The sequence below is a fragment of the Oncorhynchus mykiss genome, chromosome 13 (genome assembly GCF_057628025.1).
Source record: "Oncorhynchus mykiss isolate SJ-2025 chromosome 13, ASM5762802v1, whole genome shotgun sequence".
Classification (NCBI taxonomy): domain Eukaryota; kingdom Metazoa; phylum Chordata; class Actinopteri; order Salmoniformes; family Salmonidae; genus Oncorhynchus; species Oncorhynchus mykiss.
Window position 1 is genome coordinate 64,404,786 of NC_143034.1, and position 10,303 is coordinate 64,415,088.

The 10,303-nt window shown below is 47.1% G+C and overlaps 1 protein-coding gene across 4 annotated transcripts in view; it reads left to right on the forward strand.

Moving 5' to 3' along the window:
* The window catches only part of LOC149978968 (serine/threonine-protein kinase LMTK2-like), a 54,457-nt gene extending 44,176 nt beyond the window's left edge, over positions 1–10,281 (forward strand). Inside the window, exons 11-15 of one of the 4 annotated variants that reach the window (XM_090197163.1) lie at positions 145–3,220; positions 7,181–7,316; positions 7,565–7,829; positions 7,967–7,998; positions 8,031–8,163. In XM_090197163.1, coding sequence (XP_090053289.1) covers positions 145–3,220; positions 7,181–7,316; positions 7,565–7,829; positions 7,967–7,991 — 3,502 coding nt within the window. In that variant the 3' untranslated portion in view covers positions 7,992–7,998; positions 8,031–8,163. Of the gene's footprint in view, positions 1–144; positions 3,221–7,180; positions 7,317–7,564; positions 7,876–7,966 lie in introns of all 4 variants that reach the window. The other 3 variants (XM_090197161.1, XM_090197160.1, XM_090197162.1) reach the window with 3 other exon arrangements.
* Positions 10,282–10,303: the final 22 nt, after the last annotated feature.

Consider the following 10,303-nt stretch of genomic DNA (forward strand, 5'->3'; position numbering starts at 1 on the left):
AACTTAAATACTTTACCATAAAGAGAAGTGTATGAATTGCATACTTGACATTGAAACGATATGTTCTGCTATGAAGTCAAACTGTATTTAAAAAGCCTCGGCTCATGCCATAAAGGTAATACCTCAACTCTCTCCCCTGTGCAGGTATGAAGTGCTACAGTTCTGCTGGCTGACTCCAGACAAGCGGGCCACGGCCGAGGAGATCCACCGGCTGCTCACCTACCTGCGTATGCAGGGCCAGAAGGATGTGGAGGACGACTTCCAGCAGCGCTGGGACTCCCTCAAGCCCAACCCTGTCACTCGCCAGACCACCGTCAGCCACTCCTCCTACCCCATTCTGGAGCAGTTCGCAGATGACGCCCTGCGGGCCGAGGTGGACGAGGTGCTCACCGTCACGGAGACCAGCCGTGGCCTGAGCTTCGAGTACGTGTGGGAAGCGGCCAAGCACGACCATTACGACAGCAGCAGTGGCCATGGACGCTCGGCCATGGACACCACGCTCAACTATCACAGCATGTTCTTCCCCGTGCCCAGCGAGGACATTCAGGCCCACTTTCCAGACCCCGCAGCCCCCAGGACGGGGGGCTCCGACAGCAGGAACACCCATTCGGCAATTCCCGGGATCCTTCCCGTGTTTGACGCTCACAAACCAGCCAATGGAAACGAGTACTACATCCAGTTGGAGGAGCAGGGGGAGAGCACCGTGGAGGAGAACAGGGGTCCGGAGGTAGACACAGTTTCAGACAGGCAGAAATTTGTCACCCTCCAAGACGTCCGCTTGGATGAGTCCAGCACCGATGCAGACTTCTTCCACCACAGCATAGACTCTAAGGACTCGTACCTCCAGGACAGCCACATCTGGTCGTCCAGTGAGCATGACAGCCCCTACCACACCAACATCTTCAGCGAAGGAGACTCCAGACAGGACTCCCAATCCTGGAACAGGGGCTTCATGGAGCTTCCAGAACTCAACGGAAATGGTTTTCAGAGAGTGGAATCTGTAGAGGGGCAGGCCCAGGGAACAGAAAAGTGCTTTCGGAATTCTTTTTTAGGGGAGCGCCATTCAGAGGTCATCCTCCAGGACTCTTTAGAGGAGGCAGAGGGGGAGGGAACCCCGGATGTGATGAGGCTACTGAATACTGAGAAACTAGCGGACAACTTCATGTTCCTCAAAGAGAAGAGCCTGATGAAGGAGGGCTCTGGTTTATCAGGGAAAAGTAGTGGGAGTCAACAACTGGACTTCCTTCAACCTGGTCTGACCCACATCCCCGAGCACAGTTTCAGAATGAACTCTTGGGATGATGATGATGAGACCATAGATGGCATAAATGTAGCAGAGATCCCCATAAAACCTGTGGAGAGCAACATGTCCCCAGCAGAGGAGGAACTTTTTGACTTTATGAGTCCCAGTTTTGTGGATTTCCTGCAACCTCTAGCAGACCCTAAAACACTGGTGCCTTCAAATACACTGGTAACAGAGGACATCTGTAGCAACCAGCTGCCAATTAGAGAACTGCTGCAGCAGTCCTCTAATATGATGGACTCTGCTTTTGACTCTACCTCTGAGAGGGCTGAGGTCCCTGTTATTAGTTCAGCAAATATCCACCAGTCTCCCACACTCCTCTCTGAAAGTGCCACTACAGACCCCCTGTGCATGGATGCCAAAAACCTCAGCCTTGAAGACCGCCTCAGAGCCTCAGAGGATGACTGTGTTGAATCCATAGGAATCAAAGAGCCAACAGATGACCCGCTAAACTCTCCCCCAGTCTATGTCAGTGAGATTGCTGTCGACAATGGCCTGACCAGTGAAGGCTTTACCAGTGATGATCTGCTGAGCGACCTGGTTGAAGATGATACAGAGGCAGAAATGGACACCGTCCTCTCTGAGCATGAACATGACAACGAGCACGACAGGTCCTCTCTGCTGGTCTCTGGTCCTTCCATGGACCAGATCAGCCAGGACAGCCTACTGGAGGACAGTGTTTCCACCACTCTGCCCACTGTGGAGAACTCAGCCGAGACACCAGACTCCCTGGACAACAGCCACATGCTGGAGGAGTCTGTCGAAGAGCTAAACACCCCGGCAGCCCCTGACAAGCTCCAGCCCCCGTACAAAACAGCCGACAGCGGCTACGAGACAGAGAACCTGGAGTCTCCAGAGTGGAACTCTCAGCCCATCATCAAAGACCACTTCTCAGAGGAAAACGGTCTGAGTTTGGCAGAGGAAGAGGAGGAGGAGCCAGCAGTGGCTACCATGCTGGTTCCCCCTGAAATCATCGTCTCGGAGGTGGAGAGTGTGATGGATGCTCAGGACGGTGAGGACCAGCAGGCAGAGTCCATCGCCCATGGCGAGGAATCTTTCACGGGAGGCAGCTACAGAGACTCTGCTTACTTCTCTGACAACGAGTCCGAGCCCGAGAAGAAGTTTGAAGAAGCCATCTCGCCAACTGTGGACATCAGTGGCTGTGTTTCTGGAGGTCAATCTGTTCTTCCTGAAGTCACAGAGGAGGAGCATGTAGAGTCTTCTGCTGGGTCACAGTCTCCCATTGCTCGAGAAGCTCTGGTTGATATCGGAGTGGAGAAGACCGAGCCTCAGCCCCTGGAAGGGACCAGTCTCCCTGTGCTGATCCTCACCACAGAGGAGGACTGGGAGAAGACGTCACCTGTGTCCATCGACGGCAGTGTGGACGAAACCGGGACACTGGAGTTCTTCCCTGACTTCAGGACTCACAGTCACTCCGAGTCCAGCGGAACCTCCACCGAGGTCCTGGAAAAGCATCCATTGCCTGCTGTTGCTACCTCAGCAAAACCTTTTCCTGAGAACATACCGGTCCACGCTAAACTAACCAGGACCTACGCCAGCGAGATCACCCCCAAGTTGAAGGAGCCCGACATGGAGGGGAGGTACCTGGGCAGGCGGGACGGCTCTGATGGGCAGGAGGATGGCGGGGAGGCAGACGAAGAGGACGATAACAGCGATGACTCAGATGATGACATGCGGGCGTACCGGCTGCACAGCTCCAGTGAGGACAGCGAGGACGACACGGTGCACCCGGTTCCCGTTATAGTCTCGGATGACAGTAGAGCGCGGAACCTCAAGAGCCTGCTGAAGGCCACCCCCAGTGCCAAACCCTCCATGCCATCAGGGGGCAGTGATTCAGACAGTGCCAGTAGAGCTGTGTCGTTCTTCGACGATGTCACTGTTTTCCTTTTCGACCAGGTAAAGTACCCACTTGTCACCTTTTGCATGCACACAGACATTGTTTCACTTGTATCTAACATTTACAGTGGGGAGAACAAATATTTGATACACTGCCAATTTTGCAGGTTTTCCTACTTAAAGGTCTGTAATTTTTATCATAGGTACACTTCAACTGTGAGAGACGGAATCTAAAACAAAAATCCAGAAAATCACATTGTATGATTTTTAAGTGATTAATTTGCATTTTATTGCATGACATAAGTATTTGATCACCTACCAACCTGTAAGAATTCCGGCTCGCACAGACCTGTTAGTTTTTCTTTAAGAATCCCTGCTGTTCTCCACTCATTACCTGTATTAACTGCACCTGTTTGAACGTGTTACCTGTATAAAAGACACCTGTCCACACACTCAATCAAACAGACTCCAACCTCTCCACAATGGCCAAGACCAGAGAGTTGTGTAAGGACATCGGGGCTAAAATTGTAGACCTGCACAAGGCAGGGATTGGCTACAGGACAATAGGCAAGCAGCTTGGTGAGAAGGCAACTACTGTTGGCGCAATTATTGGAAAATGGAAGAAGTTCAAGATTTTTAATTAATTTTTTTTAGTTTCACCTTTATTTAACCACGTAGGCAAGTTGAGAACAAGTTCTCATTTACAATTGCGACCTGGCCAAGATAAAGCAAAGCAGTTCGACACATACAACGACACAGAGTTACACATGGAGTAAAACAAACATACAGTCAATAATACAGTATAAACAAGTCTATATACGATGTGAGCAAATGAGGTGAGATAAGGGAGGTAAAGGCAAAAAGGCCATGGTGGCAAAGTAAATACAATATAGCAAGTAAAACACTGGAATGGTAGATTTGCAATGGGAGAATGTGCAAAGTAGAAATAAAAATAATGGGGGTGGAAAGGAGCAAAATAAATAAATTAAATACAGTAGGGAAAGAGGTAGTTGTTTGGGCTAAATTATAGGTGGGCTATGTACAGGTGCAGTAATCTGTGAGCTGCTCTGACAGTTGGTGCTTAAAGCTAGTGAGGGAGATAAGTGTTTCCAGTTTCAGAGATTTTTGTAGTTCGTTCCAGTCATTGGCAGCAGAGAACTGGAAGGAGAGGCGGCCAAAGAAAGAATTGGTTTTGGGGGTGACTAGAGAGATATACCTGCTGGAGCGTGTGCTACAGGTGGGAGATGCAATGGTGACCAGCGAGCTGAGATAAGAGGGGACTTTACCTAGCAGGGTCTTGTAGATTACATGGAGCCAGTGGGTTTGGCGACGAGTATGAAGCGAGGGCCAGCCAACGAGAGCGTACAGGTCGCAATGGTGGGTAGTATATGGGGCTTTGGTGACAAAACGGATTGCACTGTGATAGACTGCATCCAATTTGTTGAGTAGGGTATTGGAGGCTATTTTGTAAATGACATCGCCAAAGTCGAGGATTGGTAGGATGGTCAGTTTTACAAGGGTATGTTTGGCAGCATGAGTGAAGGATGCTTTGTTGCGAAATAGGAAGCCAATTCTAGATTTAACTTTGGATTGGAGATGTTTGATATGGGTCTGGAAGGAGAGTTTACAGTCTAACCAGACACCTAAGTATTTGTAGTTGTCCACGTATTCTAAGTCAGAGCCGTCCAGAGTAGTAATGTTGGACAGGCGGGTAGGTACAGGTAGCGATCGGTTGAAGAGCATGCATTTAGTTTTACTTGTATTTAAGAGCAATTGGAGGCCACGGAAGGAGAGTTGTATGGCATTGAAGCTTGCCTGGAGGGTTGTTAACACAGTGTCCAAAGAAGGGCCAGAAGTATACAGAATGGTGTCGTCTGCGTAGAGGTGGATCAGACACTCACCAGCAGCAAGAGCGACCTCATTGATGTATACAGAGAAGAGAGTCGGTCCAAGAATTGAACCCTGTGGCACCCCCATAGAGACTGCCAGAGGTCCGGACAGCAGACCCTCCGATTTGACACACTGAACTCTATCAGAGAAGTAGTTGGTGAACCAGGCGAGGCAATCATTTGAGAAACCAAGGCTGTCGAGTCTGCCGATGAGGATGTGGTGATTGACAGAGTCGAAAGCCTTGGCCAGATCAATGAATACGGCTGCACAGTAATGTTTCTTATCGATGGCGGTTAAGATATCATTTAGGACCTTGAGCGTGGCTGAGGTGCACCCATGACCAGCTCTGAAACCAGATTGCATAGCAGAGAAGGTATGGTGAGATTCGAAATGGTCGGTAATCTGTTTGTTGACTTGGCTTTCGAAGACCTTAGAAAGACATGGTAGGATAGATATAGGTCTGTAGCAGTTTGGGTCAAGAGTGTCACCCCCTTTGAAGAGGGGGATGACCGCAGCTGCTTTCCAATCTTTGGGAATCTCAGACGACACGAAAGAGAGGTTGAACAGGCTAGTAATAGGGGTGGCAACAATTTTGGCAGATAATTTTAGAAAGAAAGGGTCCAGATTGTCTAGCCCGGCTGATTTGTAGGGGTCCAGATTTTGCAGCTCATTCAGAACATCAGCTGAGCAGATTTGGGAGAAGGAGAAATGGGGAAGGCTTGGGCGAGTTGTTGTGGGGGGTGCAGTGCTGTTGACCGGGGTAGGAGTAGCCAGGTGGAAAGCATGGCCAGCCGTAGAAAAATGCTTATTGAAATTCTCAATTATGGTGGATTTATCAGTGGTGACAGTGTTTCCTATCTTCAGTGCAATGGGCAGCTGGGAGGAGGGGTTCTTATTCTCCATGGACTTTACAGTGTCCCAGAACTTTTTTGAGTTAGTGTTGCAGGAAGCAAATTTCTGCTTGAAAAAGCTACGACGGTCAATCACCCTTGGTCTGGGTCTCCATGCAAGATCTCACCTCGTGGGGCATCAATGATCATGAGGAAGGTGAGGGATCAGCCCAGAACTACACGGCAGGACCTGGTCAATGACCTGAAGAGAGCTGAGACCACAGTCTCAAAGAAAACCATTAGTAACACACTACGCCGTCATGGATTAAAATCCTGCAGCACACACAAAGTTCCCCTGCTCAAGCCAGCGCATGTCCAGGCCCGTCTGAAGTTTGCCAATGACCATCTGGATGATCCAGAGGAGGAATGGGAGAAGGTCATGTGGTCTGATGAGACAAAAATAGAGCTTTTTAAACTCCACTCGCTGTGTTTTGAGGAAGAAGGATGAGTACAACCCCAAGAACACCATCCCAACCGTGAAGCATGGAGGTGGAAACATCATTCTTTGAGGAGGCTTTTCTGCAAAGGGGACAGGATGACTGCACTGTATTGAGGGGAGGATGGATGGGGCCATGTATTGCGAGATCTTGGCCAACAACCTCCTTCCCTCAGTAAGAGCATTGAAGATGGGTCATGGCTGCGTCTTCCAGCATGACAACAACCCGAAACGCACAGCCAGGGCAACTAAGGAGTGGCTCCGTAAGAAGCATCTCAAGGTCCTGGAATGGCCTAGCCAGTCTCCAGACCTGATCCCAATATAAAATCTTTGGAGGGAGCTGAAAGTCCTTATTGCCCAGCGACAGCCCCAAAACCTGAAGGATCTGGAGAAGGTTTGTATGGAGGAGTGGGCCAAAATCCCTGCTGCAGTGTGTGCAAACCTGGTCAAGAACTACAGGAAACGTATGATCTCTGTAATTGCAAACAAAGGTTTCTGTACCAAATATTAAGTTCTGCTTTTCTAATGTATAAAATGCAAATTAATTACTTAAAATCATACAATGTGATTTTCTTCTGCAAAATCGGCAGTATATCAAATACTTGTTCTCCCCACTCTACATCAAAACAACTCAAGGATACAAATATTATGGCTATGCATTAGAAATGGTTTGAATGTCATGTGATATTGAAGTTCTTTTTTGTTGTACAATTCACAGGTTCTCTCTGTGCAATCTAGACCTAGTCTAAATGTTATGAGACTGAGTACTTTAACCATTGCACTTATTGGTCTCCCCATCTGTAGGAGACCCCCACCAAGGAGCTGGGAGACCATTCGTCAGGTTCCAACAGCCAGGTGTCAGAGTTCAGCAGCCCTGTGCCCACAGCCAGCTACCTGAATAGGTTCACCAACTCCACAGAGAGCTCCACAGATGAAGAAGGTAAGTCATCACGATACAGCCAACGTCCATCAGCATTATCAAGGAAGAACCTAAAGGGCTCCATGAAACCTACCTGACAATGTAATACAAATGCAGATGTTTATAGTTTTAACATTTGCTAATTTTTTTTATGTACATTTTGGTAATTTAAGGGGGGGACTCTTTTGGCTCATGAGTGGCAAATGTTCCATATTGCCTCTTTTTAATTGTACCAAATCAAGGTTATAAACAGGTGTCTCTCCACTCAGGTGGTGGGTTTGAATGGGATGACGACTTCTCGTCCCCGGAGCCCTCGGTGTTCCTCTCCAAGGCAGCTTCGGACCTGGCCGTGTCTAAGACCATATCCCCTTCGTCTACGGCCTCTCACTACTTTTCCCCTCCCGGGGGCTGTGCCCCGGAGCCCAGCTGGAGTAGCTCTAACTCCAACTACTCCCGCTTCTCCATCTCCCCGGCCAGCATCGCCAGCTTCTCCCTCACACACCTCACTGACTCAGACACCGAACAAGGAGGCAAGTGGGAGTGCACCAACACAAACAAACTACAGAAAACAGACAGGCATGTGCTTTATCTACCTCGTACATAGTAATTGAATAGGATCTCTATGATCTACCCTCTCTAACTCTGTATTTATGCCCCCCTCCCTCAGGAAGCAGTGAAGAAGGAGATAAAGACTAAGGTGCATGTGGAAGGGACTGTTTCCCCCCACAACGTCAGGTGAATGTAGGAGAGCTCAACATGCAGGCTAAAGACGGACGGATGATGACACTGTGTTATGAAGGCCGTGGATGCTTCTCTTCTCAGGCAGAACTACACCCCCGCCCCAAGAGGTGGCCATGAAGAGAACTTGAAACAGACTGAGCCAGAGGCTACAACAGCCAACAACGCCCTCAACAAAATCCCCTTCCTTCCACCAAAAGCCTCTTAGCCTTGTTCTCTTCTCTTTCTCCCCCCCCCCCCCCAGTGCAATGCAGCAGGAAGAACAGACAAAACTGACCTAACTTTGTTTGCTTTGAGACTTGTCGAGCGCATTCCAAGTGTTTGGTTAATGTCCTCCTCTCCTGAGGGGATTCTGTTTCACCCCAAAAATACTTTTATTTTGAAGCCCTGATTGAACCCTGTGTCTGCAATCAAATAGGAATAATGAGCTCTTTGGATCAGGAGAACTAAAACAGCAAGGCCCTTGGGTGTAACACTGCTCATTAGCACCTTTGCTACATTGTACGATTATTACAGGAGTTGCCTTTTGGAAAGGTATTTGTCAGGTCTGGAGATGATCAAGACTGGAAGAGGTGTATTAGGAATTTAAGGAACCAAGTTTTGGTGATTGACTCATTCACCGTCCATGAGCCCCTGCTTGGTTGCTATAGGAACAGGAGAGGTCTGACAGCATTAGTTCATTCAGTTAAACACCATCAGTAGAAGAATTGGATAAGGGAACATTGTCATGGTTTGAATTAACAGTATGGGACTTCAAGGTTTGTTCAGATTCTTCACCAGTCAATGGGTCTTTTCGTAGTGCCTATTTCATACTGATTACGCTGTAGACAAAAATATCCTCTCCAAGAATCACATGATTAAGAAGGCAATACATTTTGTCCTGACACAAGCCTAGTGACTGAGTTTGCATCAGGAGACACAGGAGTAAGAAGTTGGTTGGAATTGTCGATGTTTTGTGAAACAAATGTGCAATGAGTACCTTTTTGATTCATTTTGTGGGTCTGAGTTTAATAGGAGCAGCCAGTGTCCCAAACGGCACCCTAAAGGGAATAGGGTGCTATTTGGGATGCAGATCATTTCTCCGGTACTGTACAGGGATCTTACATTAACTCAACCAAGACAGACATGCCTGTTCTGTTTGGTTTACTATGTCAAACCAATTCTACACGGGTTATTCTCACTAACTACTGCATGTGACACAGCCAAGGTAAAGATTACCTTAAGGATTGTTGCCATAGCACCACTCAACGGACTGTCTCCGGTATGATGTGTATATAAACAATTATTTAGCTGGATCAGCAAGGTGGTCTTTGTTCCTGTAGGTCAAACCCTTCTTCCAGACTCAATGGGTTCTACACAGATGAGATGTATAGCTCTTGGTTTAGTGACTTGTCAAGGTTTCTCCTGATTTAAGTCTTCAGATACAAACCTTTTCTCCTCCAGTGTTCTAGACAAGGTTAACCTCTTTACTACCAGCAGCCTGTGTTCTCAGTTAAACTTCAACTGTATTTTATTTAAGGAAATCCTGTTTTATTCTACAGTATATACATTTGCTTAATCTTGCACATTTGAGAAGGCTAACTTAATGTTGAACTGTACTGATGTATATAAATGTTTAATTTTATCTGTACATGGGGAATGATGTAATCAAGTCCTAGGTATGTTGTCGTTTAAAGAGTAACATATCACGGTAAGTGACAACGGTTAAATTAAAGGTGCTACACAAGATTGAATTGTAATTTCAGAAAATGTCCGTATCTGCTTTAACAGTGGAATGATATCTAACGGCGACTACCCTGCTAGCGTTTTGATTGCTGTGGAGTTCCTGTCTGAATTGGAAAGCTGTTCTGACTACCCTCTAGTGGAAAGCACTAATTCTGGTTGCTAAAATATTACTGTTCGCTCAATTTCAGTTTGAAATATTTGGTCCACCAGCTTTAAAAAGATATTTAAAAATGTAGATGGTACACTTCAGTGCTTGTTTTTGAAGTGTAGAAATGTCAGAACAGCTTTCCCATTTTGACAAGCTGCCACTCCAGCAGGTAAGTAATACTATTCCACTATTAGTGCCAGACACTTCCTAAAATTACATCACATCCTATTGTGAAGCACCTTAAGACAAACAGGAAAATCCATTCTGTCCATAACTGTACATTTTACAAATTGTAATATTTTTACTTCATATTGATCATGCTTAGTGTATTTGAATGAAATGTTAAATATGGAAATAAATGCACATTTACTTCTATAGCTTGGTTGAGTAGAACAAA